Source organism: Callorhinus ursinus, unplaced genomic scaffold, assembly GCF_003265705.2.
Source record: "Callorhinus ursinus isolate GAN/ISIS: 27379988/994484 unplaced genomic scaffold, GSC_fseal_2.0 scaffold88, whole genome shotgun sequence".
Lineage (NCBI taxonomy): Eukaryota > Metazoa > Chordata > Mammalia > Carnivora > Otariidae > Callorhinus > Callorhinus ursinus.
Genome location: NW_027397150.1, coordinates 21,052 through 47,633, shown reverse-complemented (window position 1 = coordinate 47,633; position 26,582 = coordinate 21,052). Strand labels below are relative to the sequence as shown.

The following is a 26,582-nucleotide window of genomic DNA, read 5'->3' as shown; positions in this document are numbered from 1 at the left end:
AAATATTTCCTTCCCATCCACAGTTCTTTAAATGCAACTACTATTTTAAGTATACTTTTCAGGAAAAAAAAAAGTGTATTTCTCTCAGTTGATGCACGACATGGATTCCGTTTCTCACATGTACCCCCCTGGGACCACACTACATGTAACAATCTCCACCTTACTTTCTCTTCTTCCCCCTGGCCAGGGTGGTGTTGCCTGCTGATCTGTGCGGGTTGGCCTCCTCCTTAATAGCTGCGTTGTGTATTGTTGTAAAGATGTATCAGAATATTTATAAACAGCCCCACCTTCACGATCTTTCATGTGCCTGTAGTGCTTTGGCAGTCATGAATGACGCTACTACCCACGTTCTCTTAGACTGTGCATATTTTCCTTGAGGTAATTTCTCGACATTAAAAATGTGAGGACAAGGATATGTGCTTTTTAAAAACCCTAGCATTATTTTCTCACTTTGATCACAGGGCAGGAAATTTTGATGAAGAGTTAAAATGGGGACTTTCACTTCCTGTTTTCTAATTCACTAATGCTTCTTGCTCTTTGAAAAAGAAGTTTTTCGGATGTGCTCCTTGGGGCTGCCGGGCAACATACTACTCTAAGACCAAAACTCCTGAGAAAACCTCTCTTTTGGTCTCAGCCCTAGGCAGGCCAGGTCTTCATGCTGCTGTGGGTGTCCGTGCTGGTCCTGGGTGAGTAGAACTGCTAATGGGGTCCCCAGGTGGGGCACGGACAGCCTCTCCCTCCCCCTGGGCTCTCTCCCCCTTCTTGGGGCTCAGACATTCTTTCCTGTGTGGGGAGATTACATTCTCAGGATTCACCATCCAGCTCAGGGGCTTCTCCCTCGGGGCTGAAGGAATGGTCAGAGCTGGGATAAACCTTCAATCCTACAGGCGAGGGAACCCAGTGACCCCAACAGTTAAGGATCTATTCACTGTTTTCCTACAAGAAATATTACTTCAAGAAGTCCAGAAAATGTATGATATTTGCTGTTCCTACTGCCTTATTCACAGAAGACCTTCCTTTTCTCTCTGCAAAGGACATATACTTATTGCTTGCATGACAAGCCCAGGTCCTGGTCCTGGGCAGGGGAGGGCATGGTCTCTAACACAAAAGAGATCTCCTTCCCCTATACTCGAATGCGAACCACAGCAGTGATGGGCAGATAAAGAACACAGGGGCAGGGAGGGACCCAGATGGGAGGTGAGTAAGGCACAGGGAAAACCTAAGGCACACTGCGTTCTTTTTCCCCAGGCTTATTGAAGTATAATTGACAAATAAAAATTGTGCATATTTAAGATATAAAAGGTGACGTTTTGATATACATATATTATTAAAATAAGTACCAGAATGGAGCTAATTAACATTTCTATCTTTTCACTTACCTTTTGTGTGAGTGTTTGGTAAGAACTCTCAGAACCTACTCTCCTAGCAAATTTCAAGTATACATTACTATTAACTATAGTCACCATGCTGTGCATTAGATCTCCAGAACCTATTTATCTTATAAATTAAAGTTTCCTTTGACCAGCATCTCCAGTTCCCCCACCGCCTGGAAAACATCAGTTTATTCTCTGCTTCGGTGAGTTCAACTTTTTTAGGTTCCACATGAAAGTGAGGTCATGCAGTATTCACCTGAGTCTGGCTAATTTCACTTAGCGTAATGTCCTCCAGGTTCATCCACATTGTCACAACGGCAGGATTTCCTTCTTTTTTGAGGGTGAATAATACTCCATTGTGTATCTGTGCCTTGTTGTCTTTATTTATTCATTGGCTGGTAGACATTTAGATTGTTTCCATATACTGACTATTGTAAAGAATGGGGCAGTGAAAGATCTCCATCGACAGATGAATGGATCAAGAAGAGGTGGTATATATACCCAGTGGAATATTATGCAGCCATCAAAAGGAATGAGATCTTGCCATTTGCAACGATGTGGATGGAACTGGAGGGTGTTATGCTGAGTGACATAAGTCAATCAGAGAAAGACATGGATCATATGACCTCACTGATATGAGGAATTCTTAATCTCAGGAAACAAACTGAGGGTTGCTGGAGTGGTGGGGGGTGGGAGGGATGGGGTGGCTGGGTGATAGACATTGGGGAGGGTATGTGCTACGGTGAGCGCTGTGAATTGTGCAAGACTGTTGAATCACAGATCTGTACTTCTGAAACAAATAATGCAAGATATGTTAAGAAAAAAAAAAGAAGAAGATAGCAGGAGGGGAAGAATGAAGGGGGGAAACTGGAGGGGGAGACGAACCATGAGAGATGATGGACTCTGAGAAACACACTGAGGGTTCTAGAGGGGAGGGGGGGGGGGGGATGGGTTAGCCTGATGATGGGTATTAAAGAGGGCACAGTCTGCGTGGAGCACTGGGTGTTATGCACAAACAATGAATCATGGAACACTACATCAAAAACTAATGATGTAATGTGTGGTGATTAACATAACAATAAAAAAATTTAAAAAAAAAGAAAAAGAAAAAGAATGGGGCAGTGAATGTGGGAGAGCAGGTGTCTCTGGAAGATACTAGTATCATTTCCTTTGGATAGATATCCAGAAGTGGGATTGCTGGATCCTATGGCAGTTTTATTTTTAATTGTTTGAGGAATCTTCATAATAACTACTCCAAGTACATTCCAACCAATAGCACACAGGGTTTCTTTTCTCCACTTCCTAGACAGTGCTTGTTATCTTTGTGATAATAATCAATCTGACAGGTGTGAGGTGATGTCTCATTGTGGTTTTTGCTTTGCATTCCCCTGATGATGAGTGATGTTGAGCATCTTTTCATGTACTTATTGGCCATTTGTACATCTTCTATTGAGAATATCAATTCAGGTCCTTACTTGTTTTTTAATGAGGTTATTTGTTTTCTTGTTGATTTGTTAGAGTTCCTTATACATGTTAGATATTAACCCCCCTTGTCAGATATAAGGCTTACAAATATTTTCTCCCATTCTGCAAGTTACCTCTTCATGCTTTCGATTGTTTCCTTTGCTGTGCATCAGCTTTTTATTTTGATGCAATCCCATTTGCTTATTTTTCTTTTGTTCCCTGTGCTTTTGGGGTCATAACCAAGAAATCATGTCCAAGACCAATGCCACAAAGTTTTCTACCTATGTTTCCTTCTGATAATTTTATAGTTTTGGGTCTTATATGTAAGTCATCAATATATTTTAAGTTTATTTTTGTACATGGTGAGATATAAGGGCCCAATTTTATTTTTCTTCATGTGGACATTCAGTTTTCCCAGCACATTATACAGAAAAGACTATTCTTTCCCCATTGTGTGTTCTTAGCACTCTTGTTGAAGACCAGTTGACTGTAAATGTGTGGATTTATTTCTGGGTCCTTGATTCTGTTTCATTATTCTATATGTCTTCTTTTACGCCAGTTTTGGATTAGTATAGTTTTGTAATATAGTTTGAAGTCAAGAAGTATGATGTCTTGGGCCCTGGGTGGCTCAGTCGTTAAGCATCTGCCTTCGGCTCAGGCCATGGTCCCAGGGTCCTGGGATTGAGTCCCACATCAGGCTCCCTGCTCGGCAGGAAGCCTGCTTCTCCCTCTCCCACTCCCCCCTGCTTGTGTTCCCTGTCTCACTGTGTCTCTCTCTGTCAAATAAATAAATAAAATCTTTAAAAAAAAAAAAAGAAGTATGATGTCTTCAGCTTTGTTTTTGTTCAGTATTGCTTTGACTGTCAGAATCTTTTGCGGCTCCATATAAATTTTAGGATTCTTTTTTCTAGTTCTGTGAAAAAAAATGCCATTGGAATTTTAATAGGGATTATATTGAATCTGTAGATTGCTTTGTATAATATGAACATTTTAACATATTAATTGTTCCAAGCCATAAACACAGGATGTTTTTATATTTATTTGTGTTTTCTTTAATTTCTTTCAATGTTTTGTAGTTTTCAGTATAGAGACTGTTCACTTCCCTGGTTAAATTTATTCCTCAATATTTTATTCTTGTTGATGTTACTGTAAGTAGGATTGTTTCTCTCTTTCTTTTTTCAAATAATTTCTTGCTAGTGTATGGAAATGTAACTCATTTTTCCTTCAACTGTACTGAATGTGTTTATTAGTTCCAACAGTTTTTTGGCAGAATCTTTAGGGTTTTCTTTTTATAAGATAATACCATCTGCAAACAGAAACTTTTACTTCTTCCTTTCTGATTTGGATGTCTTTTATTTCTTGTTCTTGCCTATTTACTCTGGCTAGGACTTCCAGCACTATATTGAATAGAAGTGGCAAGAGTAAGCATTCTTGCCTTGTTCCTGGTCTGAAAGGAAAAGCTTTTAGCTTTTCACTGTTGACTATGATGTTAGTTGTGGATTTGTCATATATGGGAGATAATTTCCTTCTAGACATAATTTGTTGATTTTTTTTATCATGAAAGTATGTTGAATTTTGTGAAATGCTTTTTATGCATCTATTGAGATGATCCTTAGATTTTAATCCTTCATTCTGTTAATTTAGTGTATCACATTTATTGTCTTGCACAAACTGGGTCATCCCAGGGGTAAATTCCACATAATCCTCTTAATATACTGTTGAATTCAGTTGGCTAACATTTCATTTTAGGATTTTTTTAATCTATGCTTATCAGAGATATTGGCCTGCAATTTTGTTTCTTGTAGTGTACTTGTTTGGCTGACCTCATAAAGTGTGTTTAGAAGTGTTCTTGCCTCTTCATTTCTTTGGAAGAGTTTGAGAGGGTTGGAGTTAATTCTTTAAGTGTTTGATAGAATTCACCAGTGAAGTCATCTGATTCTGGGCTTTAGTTGTTTTTTTTTTAAGATTTATTTATTTGAGATACAGAGAGGGAGAGAGAGAGAATGTGAGTTGGGGGAGAGGCAGAAGGAGAGGGAGAGAATCTCAAGCAGACTCCCCATTGAGTGCAGAGCCTAGCACAGGGCTCAATCTCATGACCTTGAGATCATGACCTGAGCAGAAATCAAGAGTCAGATGCTTAACCAACTGAGCCACCCAGGCACCCGTTTGTTGGGAGGTTTTTGATTAACAAGTAAATCTCCTTACTTGTTATCAGTCTGTTCAGATTTTCTATTTCTTCATGATCCAATATTGGTAGCTTGTACGTTTCTAGAAATTTATTGATTTCTTCTAAGTTTTTCAATTTGTTGATATATACTGTTTATAATAGTCTTTGTTTATAATTCTGTGGTATCGGTTTTAATGCCTCCTCTTTCATTTCTGATTTTATTTGAGTCTTCTCTCTTTTTTTCTTGGTCTATCTAAAGATTTGTCAATTTACCTTATCTTTTTTATTTTTTTTACCATTTCTCTCACTAATATCTGTTTATTTAAATACAGAATAAATCTGACAATTTGCCATTATTTTTTATTGTGTTATGTTAGTTTATCTTTTTTAAAATATAGCTCTAGTTTTGTTGTTCTTTTCTATTATTTTTTATTTTCTATTTGACTTATTTCTGCTCTAATTTTTATTATATCCATTCTTCTGCCAACTTTGGGCTTCTTGAGATGTAAAGTTAGGTTTTTTACTTGGGAGCTTTATCTTTTTCTTAAAGTAGGCCTTAATCACTATTAACTTTTCTCTTAGAATTGCTTTGCTATAGTCTATAAGTTTTACTATGTTGTGTTTCCATTTTTTTCTCTCAAGATATTTTCTGATTTCCCTTTCAATTTCTTCTTTGACCCATTGATTGTTCAGGAGCTTGTTGCTTCACTTCCATTATTTGTGAATTTTCCAGTTTTATCCTGTTAATGATTTCTAGTTTCGTACCATTATGGTCAGAAAATTCAATCTTCTTAAATTTGAGACTTGTTTTGTGACCTAATATATAGTCTATGCTGGAGAATGTTTCATGTCCATTTGAGAATGTGTATTCTGCTACCGTAGGATAAAATGTTCTATATATGTCCATTAGGTTTACAAATAGATACATAGATTCTCTAGTCTAGAGTTTTGTACAAGTCTGCCATTTCTTTATTGATTTTCTGTCTGAATGATGTACCCACTGTTGAAAGTGGGTTATTAAAGTCCCCTAATATTATTGTATTGTTACTTATTTCTTATTTCAAATTTGCTATTTGTTTTATATATTTAAGTGCTTTCATATAGGGTGCATATATATTTATGGTTGTATATCCTCTTGATGAATTGTCTATTTTATCATTGTATAATACCTTTCTTTGTCTCTTGTTACAATTTTTTTAATCTTTATTTTTGTAATTTTATTTATTTATTTGAGAGAGAGACAGAGAGAGTGAGAGAAAGTGAGAGAGAGAGAACATGAGCGGGGTGAGGGGCAGAGGAAGAAGCGGACTCCCTGAACAAGGAGCCCGATGTGGGGCTCGATCTCAGGACCCTGGGATCGTGACCTGAACCAAAGGCAGATGATTAACTGACTGAGCCACCCAGGCGCCCCTCTTGTTACAATTTTTGACTTAAAATCTATTTTGTCTGATAAAAGTAGAGTCACTCTTGCTCTCCTTTGGTTACCATATGCATGGAACATATTTTCCATCCTTTTACTCTGAGCCTATGTGTGCCCTTAAATCTAAAATGAAACTCTTATAGGCAGCATATAGTTGTATTATTTTTATTTATTCAGCTATTCTGTGTTTTTTCTTGGAAAATTTAATCCTTTTAAATTAAAAGTAGTTATTTATAAGTAAGGATTACTCTTGTCATTTTTTCATTGTTTTCTGACTGTTTTGCAGTTCCTTTTTTTTCTTTCTTCCTGTCCCATTGTCTTCCTCTGTGATTTGATGATTTTCTGTAGTGCTGTACTTTGATTGCTCTCTTTTTATCTGTTTTGTATCTACTATAGTTTTTTTTCCCTTTGTGATTACCATGAGGCTTGTATAAAACATCTTATGGTTATAACAGTCAATTTGAGCTAAGAAATTTATTTCAATCATGTATGAAAACGCTACACTTTTACTTCTCCTTCCCCACATTTTGTTATTAATGTCACAATCTACATATTTTTATATTGTGTATACATTAACAAATTATTGTAGCTATAGTTATTTTTAATGGTTTTGTCTTTTTTAACTTATACAACAGTTAAAAGTGATTATAAATCACCATACAGTATGCTATGGTCTGTGTCCCCCAAAATTCATACGTTAAAATTATGACCTGTCAGGTGATAGTGTTAGGAGATGGTGGGGCTTCAGAAAGTGAGTAAGTCTTAAGGGCAAAGCCCTCATCAATGAGATTAGTGCCCTTATAAAAGAGGCCAGAGAGAGCTCTCTCACCCTTCTGCCTTGTCACATCAGAAGATGGCTGTCTATGATGAAATGGGCCCTCACCAGAAAGGAATCGGGCTGGTGCCTTAATATTGGAGTTTCCAGCTTCCGGAACTGTGAGAAATAAATTTCTGTTGTTCATAAGCCACTCACTATGGTATTTTTGTCATAGCAGACTGAATGGACTAAGATACTATATTTAGAGTATTCTGAATTTGACAACATGTTTACCTTCACCAGGGAGTTTTTTACTTCTGTGTGTTTTTATGCTCCTAATAATGTCCTTTCTTTGGTGTTCTTGAAGAACTCCTTTTTGCTTTTCTTGTAAGGCAGGTCTAGTGGTGGTTAACTCCCTCAGCTTTTGTTTGTCTTGGAAGGTATGTATCTCTCCTTCATTTTTGAAGGACAGTTTTGCTGGGCATAGTATTTTGATTGGCAGGGTTTTTTTTTTCTTTCGGTGTTTTGAATATATCATCTCACTCTACCCTGGCCTACAATATTGCTAAAGAAATCCACTATAAGTCTTATGGGGGGTTCTTTGTATGAGACTCCTTCATGAGTCATTTTTCTCTTACTAATTTCAAAACTCTCCATGTCTTTGACTTTTGAGAATTTGAATATGATGTGTCTTGGTTTAGACCTTTGACGTTCAGCCTATTGGGGTTCTTTGGGGATCATGAACCTGGATACACATTTCCCTCCCCAGATTTGGGAAGTTTTCTGTCATTATTTCTTCAAATAATCTTTCTGCCTTTGTTCTCTGCTTCTTCTGGGACTTCAATAATATGTATATTGATTCACTTATTGTTATTCCATAAGTCACTCAAGCGTTTTTCACTTCTTGTCATTCTTTCTTTTCTTTTTGTTCTTCTAACTGGATAATTTCCAATGTTCTGTCTTCAAGTTTGCTTATCCTTTCTCCTGATCAATTATGCTATTGAAGGTCTCTATTGAACTTTCCAGTTTGGTTATTTTATTCTTTAGACCCAAGATTTCTGCTTGAGTCTTTTTTGTTTTCTATTTCTTTGTTAAACTTCACATTTTGTTTAGGTATTATTTTCCTGATTTCATTTAGTTGTGTCCACTTATAGCTCACTGAGCTTCTTTAAGACTATTATTTTGAATTATTTGTCAAGCAGTACATGGATCCCCTTTTCTTTAGAGTCAGTTGCTGGAGCTTTATTAATTTCCATTGATGTTGTCATATTTTCCTGACTCTTCATGATCTGTGTAACTTTGCATGGGTGTCTGTTTATTTAGAAGAACAGATAATTTTACAGACTGGTTTTGGCAGGTAAATACCATCTGCTGCTTCCCTGGACTTATGGGACTGCCTTTAGGACTATGGTTGAGCAGGGCTGGAGCTGGATCTCATGGCCATTGCTAGGTCTGCAGTTGGGTCCACAGTTGGCAAACCTGTTACCAGGGGCATGAATGGGTGTGATTTCTCCTGGGTCCCTGAGTATTCTCCCAGTGGGTTGTTAGGCTGATTCCTGGATGGCCAAGACTACCTCTAGACTGCAGTAAAGTGGGACTGGAGCTGGGTCACAGGACTGCTTCAGCAACAGTAGTCAGGTCTGAGATCAGTGGGCCTGCTATCGGGGCATGGATGTGGATGGTTCCTCTTGGGTCCCTTGGCAATGGGATCTAGAGGCAAGACCATGGATAAATTGGACTAGAGTTGAGTCCACAGGAAGATGAGGTAGCTCTAGGTCTGCAGATGGGCTCATAGTCAGTGAGTTTTCTACAGGGCATGTGCCTGCCTTCTCAAAGTGATCCTCCTTGGTCTTTGGTTCCGGTGGGATTTTGCAATCTCCTACCTGGGTCTTACACCTCCCCACTTTTATCTGTGGATGGCTGCCAAATATGTGTTTCTGTGGGAGACACAGGTTTTAGACCTCCTATTCCATCGTCTTGTTCCTGTCACTTCTGGTACTTGACATTGTAATTGCACCTGTTGATGCGTCTCAGTTTCTTTTAATTCATACATATAAATGGGTTTGTTTTTACCAAAGTTTAAATTATTAGAATAAAATATATTTATTCATTTATTTAACAAAAATTTTAGTAACATTTATGTACAGCATTGTACTTGGTGTTGAGAATGATGGGAAAGCATAGGAGGCAGCATTTCTGTGCTTAGGAAGCTCATGATATAAAAGGGCCTCCAGCCAGTCCAGTGTACAAGAAACATCCACCTAACCAAGATCCCCGTTAAATAATTGTCCAAAAGTACCAATTATAGTGCAAGTAAATAATAAACTATATGCCAAGTAGCTGGTAATAACTTCATGAAACAGAGGGAGAGTGGGAGCTGGAAGGGGCAGGGATGGAGTGGGGCACAATATAAGAAAAAAGGCTCCATGGAAGCTGAATGAAACATTCCAGAAATAGGAAACACATCCCAGTGTGGTACCAACACAAAAGGGCAGGATCGGCCAGGAGCACATGCTTTGGGACCAAACAGGATGTGTTCAAACAAACGGTTCAAAATTCCACTCTGCTGCCTACTAGCTACTTAGACCAGTTTATGGCCTGTAAATGGGGAAAATCATAGAACTTACTTCATAGAGGTATTAACAAGATTACATGAAATAATATATGTGAAAGTCTACCACATTAGAAACACTCAGAAAAGTTTTAGCTACATTTAAAACAACACAAATTCCATGGTGACCAAGATATTTGGGTAATGGCAAATAATCCATTGTTCTCTATAGAACACTTAGGTTTGGATTACTTCTCCATTATCCTCATGTGGAGAGGGACAATATCTCTCTTGCTTACTGATGGATTTCCTTTGTCTTATCCAATCCCTGGCATACAGCTGACATTTCAAAAATTTCTGTTGAGTAAACCAAATCTGTCCCTCATCTGAAATGCCTATGCAATTTATAAACTTGCCAATTTTTCCCCCTTTGTCTTTCTATTACCCGTTTCTCAAGGCTGTATCCTCCTATCTCTACTAATTACTTAATTGTTACTCAATAAATAAATATTCAATAAATATTTATGGAATATCTCTTATATGCCAGGCACTGTTATAGGTACGGGGAGGGGGGCATATGATGAATTTAAGAAGTTCCTGCTCTCACAGAACTTCTATTCCAGAGAAGGGAAAGTAAGCAAAGTAAACAAGCAAATAATTTTGGATAAACACTCCAAAGAAAATTAAATATTATCATCTCTTGTCCTGCCTTCTAATTAGTCTCTGCTTCACATTTGGTCTCATTGATGTTTACCCACTGTCATAACGCTCCATCTAAGTTTCAAATTCTAACTTTGTCACTCTCTACTTGAAGACTTTCCATGTCTCTTGGTTATAATAATAAAACTGTAGCTTTTATAATAAAACCATAGCTACCTACCACCCATGACATGAGCCCTACATGCCTCTCTCACCTGATTCCCCTTCATTCCCTACCTTTCAGAACTTCATCTTAACCCCTGAACATCAATGCTATTTCTTCACTTCTGTGCCCTTTATGCCTCTATTACCCTCTCCATCACCTCTTGTCATGTACAGACACCTTTGCCTGGCTGACTCCTATGTGTTCACTCAGTTTTCTCAAGCATCCCTCCCTCAGGTACCTGTCATAGCCCACCCTCCTCCACCACACACTCACACACACCTCACACACTGGCAGGGGTGGTCCTTCTGCCCACAAAGTGCCCTATGTGTACTTCCATTGCACTTACATTCTGTATTATAATTATATAATTTTGCTTCATATTTCTGCTTCCACCTTCTGTCAACTTCTTACCAGCAGGCACCATTTTTTGTTCATCTTAGAAGTCCAAGCACAATGACTAGTATATACAGAGACATTTGACAAACGTCAATTAAACTTTTTAAAAATGAATTTCTAATGAAAGAAATAATAAATGGATAGAAAAAAACAAGCATTACTTTTGAAAAGCCAAAGAATCCTTGCTCTGTATTCATCTCTGGCTCTTTTTTTTTTTTTTTTTTTTTTGCTCCTCCTGTCAGTGGACAATTTGGTGAGTTCTCCTTTCTTTTTCTCTTCAGTGTCTCTGGATAAGAGTGTCTCCCTAATAAATATGAGGCATTTGCAATGGCTATCAGAGGATCTCTAATATCTCCTGTTCTTGCTGAGGCCAGAAGGGATGTGAAAGTGTTACGTGGTCTATTGGCATCACCCAATGGCTAAGATAGCCAAGTGGCCACCCTCTGACTCTCCCTGGAAGAACAGACAAATGCACAAGCAGCTCCTGGCCTTTGGTAGGCCCTGCACTTACCTCTATCACCAATGGACCCCACTTGACCAGGCAGGATATCTTCAACTCCATGGCAAACACGCAGGACTTGGGACAGGGTTTTCTCCAATCAGCAAGCCAGAAATACTTATCTGGTAACATCACACGGTGAAGATATCAGCAGGAATATTACATCCTCTATAGTTTTAGAAGTAAAATCCTCCAGGAAATGTGTGGAGAATGGAAAAACATACAAAAATTGGGGCCTTTAAAGGAAGAAATGCAAAAAAGAAGAGATCGGGGGAAAAGATGTATTATCTGTATCACACATGTTCTTAGTTCTGACTCTTATTGCCATTCTCCTGGGTCAGAGAGTGGCCCATGAATAGCAAGGAAGATCTACATCCTCTCTCCTTGTCCAGAATCAGCTGACCTGGGATTTCTTCCTTGTCTGGGTCACCTCTGGATTCCAGCAAATGACTTGTCCATTCCTTGCTCTGCCACAATTAGCTATGATGAGAGGTTCTGGGCATCTGAATCATCTATGAAATGAAGGTGTTAAAAAAGTTAATCTCTCAAGCTTTACTCAGTGCCAAAATCTTCAGAAAATATGATTTATCCTTTTAGGAAAGTACAAACCTGTGATTTACACAATTCCTTTGGAGGTTCTTATGAGTTCGTGAACACGATGAACCAATATCCCATGTGGGGCAGGGATGGCTTTCTTTAGGATCCACACCAGACTAACTAGCTATTTCTCCCACTGGCATTTGACAGTGGATCCTGCTGGTGTTGCCTTCTTGAAATCATTTAGCTCATTGCCATCCCTGAGCAACCATTCTCCCCTGGGGGCTCCGGTCCACAATTGGCCTTAAGCAATCACTGACCTTCCCAGATGGCTTCCTTGGGAATTCTCCAAAGCCTGGTCCTTGGGTCTCTCCCACACAGACAGCTGTGGTGGGGACCACAGGGTTCTCTATCTCAGACTCTGTCTCTTCCTTCCTCAGCATCTGCACCCAAACCCGTGATTTCCCTCCATCCTCCATGGACCATCGTCTTCAAAGGAGAAGCAGTGACTCTGACTTGCCACGTACCTCACTTCCTTGCAGTAGAGAACAAAAAATGGTACCAGTGGTACCTTGGGAGAGAAATAATACGTGAAATCCCAGGAAACACCCTCCAGGTCCGTGATTCTGGAGAGTACAGATGCCAAACCCAAGGCTCGCCCCTAAGTGATGGTGTGAGCTTGACTTTTTCTTCAGGTGAGAAAAAAAGTGAAAGAAATAAAAACTTTAGGAACCATACAGTTACACAGAACCTGCCCTATAGTTAGTGAATCAAAATCTCTATAGATAGGACCAGGTAAAAAGAAATTTTTTTAAATTTTTTATTTAAATTCAATTTAGTTAACATATACTGTATTATTAGTTTCAGGTGTAGAATTTAGTGATTCATCAGTTGCATTTAACACCAGTGATCATTATATTAAGTGCCCTCTTTAATGCCCATCACCCAGTTACTCCTTCCCTGCCCAGCAACCCTCAATTTGTTTCCTAGAGAAAGAGACACTGATGTCTCTTATGGTTTGCCTCCCTCTCTATTTTCTATTTTATTTTTTCTTCCCTTCCCCTATGTTCATCTGTTTTGTTTCTTAATTTCCACATATAAGGGAAATCATATGGTATTTGTCTTCCTCTCACTGACTTATTTCACTTAGCATAATATCCTCTAGTTCCATCCACATCATTGCAAATGGCAAGATTTCATTATTTTTTGATGGCTGAGTAATATTCCATTGTGTATCTATATACCACATCTTCTTTAATCATTCATCTGTCCATGGACATCTGGGCTCTTCCCATATTTTTGCTATTGTGGACATTGCTGCTATAAACATTGGTGTGCTTGTGACTTAGGTAAAAAGGAATTTGAGAAGTAATTTATTTGAATGGTTTCTGAATCTATGCATAACTTTAACCTTATAAGATTAACTTGGAAGGGCACCTGGATGGCTCCGTCAGTGAAGCATCTGACTTCAGCTCAGGTTATGATCCCAGAGTCCTGGGATCGAACCCAATGTTGGACTCCCTGCTCAGCTGGGAGTTTATTTCTCCCTCTCCCTCTGCCGCTCCCCCCCTCCCCTACTCGTGCTCTCTCTCTCTCAGATAAATAATAAAATCTTTTTTAAAAAAAGATTTACTTGGGGTAATAAGCAGCATGAGAATTTTTCAGCTAGGTAGACAGGCAAACAGATAGAGGTACAGCTGACCCATGCAAACATGGGTGTGAATTGCACAGATCCACTTACATGCAGTTTTTTTTTTTTTACAGGACAGAGCTATAAATGTATTTTCTCTTCCTTATGAATTTCTTAATAACATTTCCCTCTAGTTTACTTTGTTATAAGATTATAGCCTATAATACAGAGAACATACAAAACACGTGTCAGTTGACTGTTCATGTTATCAGTAAGTCTTCTAGTACAGCTGGCTATTAGTAGTTAGGTTTTGGGAGAGTCAAAACTTATACTCTGATTTTCCACTGCGTGGAGGATCCGTGCCTCACCCCCAATTGTGCAAGAGTCAACTGTATACAAAAAGCAAGAGAGAAGGAAGAAACATTTCTCTTTTTTTCTGTGCCCTAAAGCCACCTGTTTTGAATTTGAAGCAGTTATAATGCTGTTTGCTTTCACGAACAAGGAAACAGTATAGTAACAGGGAGAAAATAAGATGCTTATCCGCTTTGAACTGGCAATTCCTCTCCTAAGAATTTGCCTACTGAAATCATAGATATGCAGCCCCCAAAATGAAGGAAATTGAATGGTCAAGAAAAGGAAACTCACTAAGTAAATTATATCATGTCACATTGAAGGAAAACTTGGAGGCCATTAGAAGTCAGGTTCACTAATGATATTGATGGCAAAGAAAAGTGTTCATAACACAGTAAGTGAAAGAGCAAGTTATCAAATATATATATACTACTCCGATTTCATAAAGAGAACACAGTACACACAGACTCTCATGAACTTGCACATGGAAAAGAGCACCAGAAAAGTGCACACCTGAGAAGAGATTTTTATTTACCCTTCTGTTTTCCAAGTTTTCTCAGGGCATATGTGTTCATCTTAAAATCAGAAAAAAAGGAATTGTAATTATTTTTTTAATTTTTTTCTTTAAATTTTTATTGTTATGTTAATCACCATACATTACATCATTAGTTTTTTTTATTTTTTATTGTTATGTTAATAACCATACATTACATCATTAGTTTTTGATGTAGTGTTCCATGATTCATTGTTTGTGCATAACACCCAGTGCTCCACGCAGAACGTGCCCTCTTTAATACCCATCACCAGGCTAACCCATCCCCCACCCCCCTCCCCTCTAGAACCCTCAGTTTGTTTTTCAGAGTCCATCGTCTCTCATGGTTCGTCTCCCCCTCCGACTTATTCCCCTTCATTCTTCCCCAAGGAATTGTAATTATTTTATGCATTTTTTCCCCCATCCCTTATCCTATAAAATCTTTTCAATATACTAATGACAAGAAGGGAGAATCAGTGGAGGGGACCAAATGACCGCCTTGCATTTCTTGCAGCTAAACTGATCCTGCAGGCTCCCCCTTCCGTGTTTGAAGGTGACTCTGTGACTCTGAAGTGCCGAGCAAAGGTAGAAAAAGTAGACACAGCCCGGAAGACCAGGACCCTGTATAAGGATGACAGTGTGCTGATGGACCTTGGTGAAAACTCCAACTTCCACATTGAACACGCAAGGCTGAAAGATAATGGAGAATATCACTGTACTGAATCTGTGACCTATTGTTGCTCTGTTTCTTCAAACACAATCAAAATCCAAGTCCAAGGTAAACCCTTCATTATTTGTGAGAAGGGTTCATGGGAAGGAAGTTCCCTGAGGTGGCTGAGAGAGAGAATGGTGGGCTGGGATATCACCGAACCCCAGGGCTCATTCCTGCAAGAATCAGAGAAAGTGCAAGAGTGCTTTGAGCTGAAGAGTGTTGGGCTCGTAAGTGCACCCCTCTTTGCCTGCTCTGCTCACGGCAACTGCAGAAGAGCTGTGCTTCTCTCCAGAGTAGCTCCAGGCCTCACTGCTCTGGGGCCTGTTGTGATTCTTCTCTCTAGATTTGTTTCCACGTCCCGTGCTGAGGGCTAACCCCTCCTTGGCCACCCCCGGGAACCCAGTGATCCTGACGTGTGAGACCCAGCTCTCCCCTCAGAAGTCAGACGTCCAACTCTGGTTCCGCTTCTTCAGAGATGGCCAGAGCTTGGGGTCAGGCTCGAAGAGCTTTCTGAAAATCTCAATCCCCTCCGTCATGGGGAGCGAAGACCCACCGTATTACTGGTGCGAGGCATGGGCAAGCATTCCCGGTGTCTACAAACAGAGCCAGAAATTCCAGATACCCGTGCAGAGTAAGTGTGGGCAGGTGTTGAGATGTGCTGGGAAGAGCTGGGCAGAGCCGCACAGCAGCCCTCGATTGTCCCGTCAATCAGTGAATAAAGGCCCTGCCACTCCTGGTCCCAGTCCTCTTCCTGCTACCCAACCCACCGCCCCCCTCACCTGCTTCCTGCTTCTTCCCCAAGTCGCCTGCACTCGTCTGCTCAGCTGCCTGATCTAAACACCACAGGCTGCATGGCTTACACAACAGAACTGTATTCTCTCAGGGTTCTGGGGGCTACAAGTCCAAGACCAAGGTGCCAGCAGATTGGTGTCTATGGAGAGGCCGTCTGTCCTGCAGGTGGCCACCTTCCCACTGTGTCCTTATCCAGCCTCGTTCCTCTGTCTCCTCCTCCTCTCCGAGGATTCCAGTCTTATCTGATTAGGGCCCCTTTAGCCTTCATGATCCCCTCAAAGACCCCATCTCCAAATAAGCCACACTGGGGGTTTGGGCTTCGACATATGCAATTCCAGGGAATAGAGTTCAGCTGATAACACATCTTGATGTCTCTGCTAGCTCCCAGATCTTTGAACGTGTGTCTGTCTCTTGTGGGCCTCATGCTTTATCCAGCCTGGGACCATCACACCACTCGGTGTGTCTGTAGCATCTCTCCCTCTCCCTCTCTCTCCTTCCCTCCCTCCACCAGTGCACTCAAGGCCATAAGGACAGTCGTGGCCGTGAGAGGTCACAGCTTCTACAGAGGCGTCCCTGCACTCAGGGCCAATGCCAGCCCACTCCCAAGAAGACATGGGATTCAGCACTAGGACCAGGACTCAGGAAGGAGACAGATCAAGGTCCTGGCTGGCTCTGGACACAGCCTGCTGAGTGGCTGCCAACTAGTCTCTGAGCTTCTTCCTGCGTTCTCTATCTGGAAACAGAGGGGGTCAGTCTGGGTACAGGGAGAGTGTAGGAACAGACAAGAGGGTCCTGGAAGAGTGTGTGAATCTGGAAGGAAGAAGGGTGAAGGGATCCCTGAGTCCAGCCCCAGTGAGCGGAGAAGTGGAAAACAGGGACAGAGGAAGCCTTCTTGACTTGGGGGGAGGGGCAGCTCTTCCAGGGTCACAGGCAGGAGGAAGGAACAGGTTAAGGGTGGGGCCTGGCAGCCGCAAAAGAAGGAACTTCTTCCCCAAGAGCGTCATTTACACTGGGAAGCCGGACTGAGGTCACCTAACAAGGGGCGCAGGTGGGGAGAAGGGGCCACGGGTGGCGGGAAAGGGAAAGGCCAGCCCGGAGGGCAGGGGCTGACTGGCCAGTGATGGAAATGCGCAGGAGCCCCTGCTGACTGATGTTTCTCTCCCTCAGTCCCCGTGTCTCGCCCTGTCCTCACCCTCAGCACTCCTGGGGCCCGAGCTGTTGAGGGAGATTTGCTGACGCTTTCCTGCGGAGCCAAGAGAGGCTCTTACCCCATCGTGTACCAGTTCCTTCGTGAAGAAGTAGTTCTCAGGAAGATGAAGGCCACTTTTGGGGGCACGGTGACCTTCCACATCTCTCTGACTGCAGAGCACTCTGGGAACTACTCCTGCACCGCAGGGAACAGCTTGGGTGTCCAGCGCAGCCAGCCGGTGTCCCTGTCTGTCACCGGTGAGCCTGGGGCGGTCAGCCCCCCATCCCTGTCGGGAAGCGCGCCCCCGTCTTCCAGGGCCTCTGCCTCTTCCTCCCCGCCTGATGTCCTGGCTCACGGGTCGGCTGTCCGCCTCTTTGCGGATCGCTGCTGGTTCCCTCCCACCCCGACCCCCGAGGAGCCAGCTGTTCTCCTCTTTCTCACCGCTTGTCCTGTGAATACTCAGAAGCACGGTGTTCTCGGAAACTACAAAATAAGTCCCCAGGGGCCCACAGGTGTTTCTTGTCCCTTTAATATTGCATATTGATCACAGCGGGTACAGAGCCACGAAAGACACACGGCCGGCAGCAGGACCCGAGGTCCTCCACAGACGCCCAGGCACGTCTGGACTGAAAGGCTGTGGGGCCAGGTGGGCGCCGGCGGGCAGGGGGGAGGCAGCGCAGGGGGCCCGGGGAGCAGAGATGGCTCTGCCTGCCGACTGGGCTTCAGACCCTGAGGCCACAAAGGTGGGTGTCCAAGTTATGAAGGGCAAGTGTCTTCCATGCAGCCTTGAGTCCCAGTGTTGTGCGGTCTACGGAGAACAAATTCCGGGCACAGTTTTGGGGGGCGGGGACTGGAGGGTGCGGGCTGGTACTGGTGCGGAGTCTAGTCCTGGCTCAGGCCCGGAGCCGACTTGGGTTCCTCGTCTATAGAAAAAACACAACTAGGCAGGAGACAAGCCAGGATCCAGTCTTACAAGGAAATGGACCCGGGAGTCCTGTGGGAGGCATCAGATGAAAGACACAGAGAAACAGGCTCTGACACCCAGAGGCCCGAGGACATCGGGCAGTGGCATCACCATGAGCGCCCTCCACTGCGGAAGGTTCTGCGTGACGGCGCCTCTGTTCACCTAAGGAAGAAGGGCAGTGCGCGCCCTGCGTGCGGACTGCACTCTGTCTCCGGATGCCTCGGACTAGCCTGCATGGCCTGTGCACACAGTTCAGAGGTCGAGCGGCAGGTGTGGACCGCAATAGGGCAAGCACCAGTCCAGGGGCTATGAGTACCTGGAGGCTGTGGGTGTAAAGAGGCACCCCAATCTCTGCTGTGCCGTAAGAGGATTCTAGGGGAGTCTGTGCGTGAGCTGACGGCTGGATGGCGTGTCACGGGAAGCGGGGGAGGGCAGGGAGAGGCTGTGGTCCAGGCAGGGGCAAATGTCGAAGGCCTGCGGGAAGGAGGGGAATGGTCCAGGACCAGGACCTGGGGACACCCCAGACCCACGCCAAGGACTTGGGCCTCATCCTAAAGGGAGCTCTGGGGTCTAAGAACAGTTTTACACTGGGAGGATCACTCTGGCTGCAGGGGAGGATGGATGGCAGAAAAGCCCGTCTGGAGAGCAGCCAGGAGCAGAGCAGAGGCCCCAGAAGAGAGGCCAGTCAGGACCCCAGGCCAGGCGCGCGGAGCGGGAAGGCCCCCGCCCGGGACTGTGGCTGGCAGAGGAGGCGCCATGTGCTCGTTTCCCACAGAAACCAAGGGAAGAGACTGAGCAGAAGACAGGGACCAGTTCAGACAAAACAGAGCCGAGAGCTGGTGAGAGACGAGAACTGAGTCACCTCCCCTGAGTTCAGCCACAAAGCGCTGAAAGCAGAAGCAGAATGCAAACGAGAACTGAGTCTCTGGACGTGCCTGCTGCCTCGCCACCTACATCGTGAGGCCTCGGCTTCCTCCTCTCTAAGACAGGGTCAATAATAGTACCTGCCCCACAGGGTTGTTTGGTAATTCAGTTAAGTGTCCGCATGCCTATGTTTACCATTTTATATGACAAACACACATACACCTGGCACAGGCATGGAAGCGTTATATTATATTATAATCACAAACACGGACAATCAACTTTATAGATTGGTGGGGATAAAAAGCAGGTCTCAATGCACACACACAAAAAATAAGTGAGAGGCAAAGAAGTGGAGACAGTAAATGTAGCCCCTTCTGTCAGAAATCTGTCCTCAGAACCCGGGAGAAAGGCATGATGGGGAAGAGTAAACACAGCTCTGGTAGTTTTGTTTTGTTGATTTTCTCACCTGGAGAGGATGAAACACATCTAAATGGAAATGGGAAGAAGCCAGTACAGCCAGCGCTGGACAGAGGCAGGTGGGCTCCTGGGGGGAAGGAGGAGGACCCTCCTTGGGGGGGGGGGAAGGGCAGCTCTTCCAGGGTCACAGGCAGGAGGAAGGAACAGGTAAGGGTGGGGTCTGGCAGCCGCAAAAGAAGGAACTTCTTCCCCGAGAGCGTCATTTACACTGGGAAACCGGACTGAGGTCACCTAACAAGGCGCGCGGGTGGGGAGAAGGGGCCACGGGTGGCGGGAAAGGGAAAGGCCAGCCCGGAGGGCAGGGGCTGACTGGCCAGTGATGGAAATGCGCAGGAGCCCCTGCTGACTGATGTTTCTCTCCCTCAGTCCCCGTGTCTCGCCCTGTCCTCACCCTCAGCACTCCTGGGGCCCGAGCTGTTGAGGGACACAGGGTGACACTTCACTGTCAAGCCCGGAGAGGCTCACCCCACATCCTGTACCAGTTTTATCACGGAGATGTCCCCCTGGGGAGCAGCTCGGCCACCTCTGCAGGAGGGGCGTCCTTCAGTGTCACTCTGACCGCAGAGCACTCTGGGACCTACTCCTGCACCGCGGACAATGGTTTCGGCCCCCAGCGCAGTGACACCAAGAACCTGTTTGTCACAGGTAAGCCCTGGATTCCTGCCGGTCACTCATCTCTGACTCTTTTGTCCCTATTTTACAGAAGAGGAAACTGAGGCCCCACACGGTAAGTGACGAGGCAGCAGGCACACCCAGGGATTCTGTTCTCATTCGCTTTCTTCTGCTTCTGCATTCAGCGCTTTGTAGCTGATCTCAGGGAAGGTGACTCAGTTCTCGTCTCTCACACTGAGCCTTTCAGAAGTCTGCATGTACCTTCCAGTCCCTGCCTCCCCCTCCCCGCCAACACACAGCTGGTGCCCCTGGCGGCCCCTTCCCATAGAACCAGCTCCCTGTGGCCTCAGCCCTCACCCAGCCCTGGCTCAGCCAGACCCCTAGATAGCTCAGCGTACTCCCCAGCTTTTGCCAGATGAATTCAGTCCCTCAGAATATTTTCTCATGCCCTGTAGGTTCAGTCCCCAAGGCAAGTTTTTTTAACCCAGTGCAGAGAAGCATCCCCTGCTTTCCCCACTAACACGTGCGCTCATGTAGCCGCAAGCACAGTCACACGGACAAATCACAGGCGAGCCCTCAATTTCTCCGGAGTTCCCTCCTTGAAGAGGTTCAAGCCCTCACAGTAGGGTCGACGAGGAAAGGAGGAATGGCTTTCTGGAGTTTCCATGATGCTTTGTCCTAATTCATTAAAATAAGTTTCATTTTACTGTATTACGTTTTTAAAGCTTTTGTTGAACTGTGACACACATTCAGAAAAGTATACAAATCAGGGGTGTACCAGCTCATGGTGACTCATGTAACCACCAAAACGGTGTCGTCTTTGGAGTGAAGTTGCTTCTATTTACACTGGTATCTTTGCTTATTAGAGAGCGGAAGTCCAGTTGTTCATCGGTTTGTCTGCTTTTATGAGAAGCAGGAGTATGACCAGAAGATCTTGAGTGGTCCATTCCACATCACAAGGAAACGGAGACCCGGGGTGTCCCCAGAGGGGGAGGGCCTGTATGGACATCCAGGGAGTGAGAAAAACAAGAAAGAAAGACGACACTTGCAGACCCATGGAAGAGCTGAGAGATGTCTCAGAATAGAACTTACTTCTCAAAAGCAGGTTATATCAATAGGCGACGAGCTAGAAGCTCCCATCGCTCAACTCGCAGGCCACCAGCTATTTTCCTCGTATCCCTGCACACCATCCCTGCAGCTCCTGAGCATCCTCCACTCCATTCCCTCTCTCCCATGACTTCTCTTGACTCACAGCTTCTGCAACACCCAACATCGACTGCTCAGCTTCTGGGTGTGACGCCTTTCTCTGTATTCCACCTTCTGCCGTGTCTGCCAATGCTGGGTGGCTCGCTGCCAAAGCAGTGGCTCCACCTGGTCCAGCGGGGGGTGGGGGGGCAGCTTCGCCTCCAAGCTACGCCCTAGGCCACAGCCAGTGCACTGCCCACCTCTAGCCCAACAAAGTATGGAAACGACAGGACACGTAATGAAGTCTGTTTCAGAAAATACTCGTTTTAGGGAACTATATGCACAGCAGACTCTGCAGTTTCCTAGAAAGAGCCCGTGTACCTGAAAAACACTTGGGTCATCGGATCTAAGTATGAATCAGAAAACCTGAATTCTAGCTCTGGCTATGAACATAACTGGTTCGTGATTTGGGCAAAACGTTTAAACTTTCTTTGTCGCGCTGTTTTCACCTAAATTAGAAGTTAGATAAGACAATAATTAGTGTTCCTCGCACCCTCAGAGTTCTGTGAGTTGGAACAGGAACCCTAAGGCCAGGAATTCGTGAAGCTCTGGAAGAAATGAAGTGAGGGAGAGTGTGAGAGGCACCAGTCAAAGCCCCAGAGAAGAGAGCCAGGGAAAACCGTGCATGCTGCCAAGCTGGGCTCCTTTACCTATCCCAGCAAGAGAGAGCACCACCATGACGGAGCCTCATCATCGCTCAGGGCAGAGCTGGGGGAGGCACCTTGAGGGTTGTGGGAGCGGGTGGTAGTCAGAGTGTGAGTGCAGCTGGAGGTGGGGCCTGCTGAGTGCACAAACTGGCGATGTGCTGGTCTTAGGGACACATGAGTCTGGGTACAGATGGTCTTACCTTTGAGCATATGGATCTAAAGGATCTCTAGCTCCTTGATAACCCTTGTTTTAGATCACAGAAATCAAGAATGACCAGCAGAAGACATTCCCCCAATATAAAATGTGGGGTAAAGAGATGATTTAAGAAATTTAAGTGTTCTGAGACCCAGATTCCAAAGCCAGAACTTAATCTATCTAGGAACGCCCCCAGCCATAAGGCATCCTCCATCCGATTATCAAGTTTTATTTTCTTCTCAAACTTAGCAGTACCTGAAACCTCTTTATCTCCTGTTTCTTGTCTGCTTCCCTCTGTACCATGATATAAGCTTCATGAGAATGGAACCTGATCACTCGGGGTTTCCACGACACCCCTGTACCTATTCGGTGTCTGGCACAGTATAGGTCCTCAGTCAGCATTTACGATTCAATGAACAAGAAGTCTTTGAGGTAAAATGAGGAAGAGAAGAGCAGGAAGAGAAAACTGATCTTTGCATCTGCTTATATAAGTGAGCAGAAATTAATAAGCCCTAGGTTAGCGAACAAGTTATCTGTGAGCTGAGTGAGAAGCTTCACTGTGAGTCAGGCAGATATTCTGACAAAGCAATCTACTCTTTTGAGGGAACGTACCCCAAAGAAAAGGCAAAGAGATATCGTGGGGATGTGCTCTGATCTATATCACCAGCTCTGAGTCCCCGAAACACACACACATACACACACGGACACATACAGAGGCGCGCACACACACACACACACACACACACACACACACACACAGCATTCTCAAGCAAATACAAGACTCTGAATACAACTTCATTCACTGGAGAATAAGTTATGAGCAAAAACGAAGCACAATATGGGAGTCTTTGCATTGATGCTTTTAAACTTAAAATATAACACATAATATCTTCAAAAAGAAAAATTACTATAGGAAACAAAAAATCCTACAAATTCTTCTAAATATTCTCAAAACAATTAAAGAAAATACAGACTTCAGGAAAAAAAACTACAAAAAGGAATAAACAGGTTAAAGAAGAGTTGATAAGATAACACAAGAGATTTTAAAAATTGTCTAGCAGAGCTCAAAAGAAACACCAAAAAAAAAAAAACCTACAAAGCTATTTTGGAAATGAAATCCAAATTTGAAGCAGTAAGGCTAGAATGCATACTTCTAGAAACCATTAATAAAATGAAGAACTGGTTTGAGAAAATAATACAGAATGCGAAGTAGAAAGAGAGACAGATACAAAGGCAACAAGACAAAAATGTACAGTACAGAGGTCTGACAGCGAAGACCACTGAGTGGAATGTCTCTAAGTTAGGAAACCAAACTGAGGAGAGAAACGAAACTCAAAGATGTAATAAAAATTGTTCCTGAAGTGAAGAAAACTTGAATACATAGATGGAAAGACTTACCCTGAGGAGGTTACTGAATGTCGAGGTTAAACATCTGTCTGTGTGTGTGTGTGTGTGTGTGTGTGCGCGCGCGCACGTGTGATCATGGCAATAAGTAAATGAGTAAATAAATGCAGTCATCTCAGAAAGAAGACTGGTCTTAGACTTTCCACAGAAATCATTGCTAAGAGAGAGGAGTCATGTCCAGACTTGTACTTTCAAGGGAGGAAAGAGAACCGAGAATTTTATACCAAATCCGAAAGTCATGCTCAGACATGCAGGGACTCAGGGAACTTAGTATCCATTAAACTTTCTTTAAAAATTACTTGATGACAAAATGCAGCCAGCCAAAATAGGAATTGATACAAAGGACTCAAAATGACTTCACTGAGATATAAAACGTATACACTGAATCTCTCTCAGCGGTGGCTGCCGTGAGAATCACTTAGGAACTCTGAAACAGGCTCATTACTAAGCCTCTCTCCAGACCAATTAAACTTAGAATCTCTCAGATGTGGCCTCAGAATCAATATTTTTTAACACATCCTTAGGTGAGACTATCGTACAAATAGGGCTGAAAACCACTGATTCAGAAATGAAAACAAAGGCTACTCAACTGTGAGAATCATGGTTACAGAAAGTGCCCAAAATGTAAAAAATAAATGTAACAAAGAAAACTCAGTTGGTCTAAGGGAGAAGAAGAAATAAAAGAACAACAATTCTCTCATGATTATTATTCTTATTTCATGGTGGAGAACAAAATAGAATTGACTGGATACATTTTGAAAAATTAACCACAGCTTTCAAATTTTCCATTTTGTCAATAATGTCTGAATCCTTTACAGGCAGTAACTTCTCATTAATGGATTGTAGTTCACCAGCAGCACCTGAAACACCCACGAGTAGACCGCAGGGTCACATAGGATGCAATGGGTGAGTTGTTCAGAGAAAACAACTGTAGAATTTAGGATTAGGAACAGAGAAGAAATAATAACCTTCTGCACCTTCTATGACTCTCACTGATGAGAGTGTGGGAACTGGAATTCTTATATTTCCTTAGTGCAAGTGCAAACAGGTCCAAAGTTTTTGAAGAACAGTCTAGCATAATATATGTTTATTTGAAATGTTCATATTTCTCATCCCAGAAATTCCACTTCTAAGAATTTATCCTAAGAAGTGCATACACAAACGTGCCATGATGGATGTGCAGGACTGTTGGCCGTGACATTATCCGCAGGAGGAGAGCAAGGACATTCCCAGTCGTGGGGAATTCCTTCAGTGCACTATGGTGAATCCATACACTGGAAGGCTTTGTGCTTGTTAAAATAATTGAGCAGTATTCACCCCAAATCATCAAACTGTAAATTTAAAAGAGCTGCATTTTGTTATGTACAAATTATACCTCAATAAAGTTGGTCTCTAAAGGTGGATGAGATAGACCTTTAAGAATGATGTAGAAAGAGGCTCATGATGTGCTGCTGAAGGGAAAACCAGGGTGTAGACCAGGATGTGTATTGTGATCCCGTGCATGTGTGTGCATGTATGTTTTTACATGTTTATTTACGTTTTGGTGTGAATGGGTGTTCATATACATAGAAAAGATCTAGAAAGTGTCACAAATACTCTACAGAAGTAATCTCTGAAAAATGAAAATAAAGGAAATGTGAAAAGATACTGATGTCAACTAATCTATTTTTGCCCTCAGTCCCAGCGTCCTGCCCCGTCCTCACCCTCAGGACTCCCGGGACCCGGGCCGTGGTGGGGGACATGGTGGAGCTTCGCTGTGAGGCCCAGAGCGGCTCTCCCCCGATCCTGTACCGGTTTTATCACAAGAAAGTCACCCTGTGGAGCAGCTCGTCCCCCTCTGGAGGAGGAGTGTCCTTCAACCTCTCTCTGACCGCAGAACATTCTGGAAACTATGCCTGTGAGGCTGATAATGGCCTGGGGGCCCAGCGCAGCGAATCGTTGACACTCAGCGTCACAGGTGGGTTGGTCCTACCCTCAAGCAGCACAACCAAGCCTGGCATGCCTTCTCTACCCGGCGGCCAGACTGGAGCTCCAACACCCCCACTGCTGGTGTGACAGCACAGCCGGGGACTTTCTGCCGGCAGAAACCCATCTGCAAGTCCAGGTCCCTTCCTGCAGTTATGGCTGTAGGAACCTGGACCGTCCAAGCAGCACAGTCTTCCTATATGGGATCAAAACTCCTCACTAAAAATGCAAAAGCTTTTTAGACCATAGACGATATACTGATCTATAAGTATGATTACTGAAAGGGAAATTAAATTTTGAGTATGTGTCTCTCTGCTCCAAAAAAAGATTTAGCCATTCCTTGTCTGGATTTTTCTCCCTTTGACCCCCACAAGCCTCTACTCTTGTGCTTCTTTTATTACCAGGAATATAAATGTGCCTCAAACTTCTTTATTAAAAAGTCTGTCTTAACATTAACTCCGTGCATAGCCTTTCAGGAGACACAACCAATCCTGTTTACAAAGTGATTCTTAAAGCAATGGTGGCACAGGAAACACAGAGAGGTGAAAGCAGGATGGCATGAATGGAATCGGCCAGCCCTCCACCAAATTCCTCCACTCTCTATGCTGCACTCTGACCTCTTGCCATTAAGTATTATATCCAAAGGAAAGCTGCTTCTTGTGAGCTCTGAACCGGTTGTGATGGCCCTCCTGGCTGGCCAAACCTCCAGACTCCTGTTTAGGTAGAACTGGGGTATAGCAAAAGTATGCTAAGGACAGTTGAGAAGAATGTTCTGGTCATCACCATTATCACCACCACCATCACCATCACCACCATCACCATCACCATCACCATCACCATCATCACCACCATCATCACCACCACCATCACCACCATCATCACCACCACCATCACCGTCATCACCACCACCATAACCACCACCATCACCACCACCATCACCACCACCATCACCACCACCATCACCGTCATCACC

At 43.6% G+C, this 26,582-nt stretch overlaps 1 protein-coding gene across 1 annotated transcript in view; it reads left to right on the top strand.

Moving 5' to 3' along the window:
- The first annotated feature begins 539 nt into the window (after nucleotides 1-539).
- The window catches only part of FCRL5 (Fc receptor like 5), a 34,214-nt gene continuing 8,171 nt past the window's right edge, over nucleotides 540-26,582 (top strand). The window contains exons 1-8 of the mRNA XM_025860599.2: nucleotides 540-686; nucleotides 11,226-11,246; nucleotides 12,470-12,724; nucleotides 15,057-15,320; nucleotides 15,598-15,885; nucleotides 17,214-17,492; nucleotides 19,907-20,185; nucleotides 25,323-25,601. Coding sequence (XP_025716384.1) covers nucleotides 656-686; nucleotides 11,226-11,246; nucleotides 12,470-12,724; nucleotides 15,057-15,320; nucleotides 15,598-15,885; nucleotides 17,214-17,492; nucleotides 19,907-20,185; nucleotides 25,323-25,601 — 1,696 coding nt within the window. The 5' untranslated portion in view covers nucleotides 540-655. The remainder of the gene's footprint in view (nucleotides 687-11,225; nucleotides 11,247-12,469; nucleotides 12,725-15,056; nucleotides 15,321-15,597; nucleotides 15,886-17,213; nucleotides 17,493-19,906; nucleotides 20,186-25,322; nucleotides 25,602-26,582) is intronic.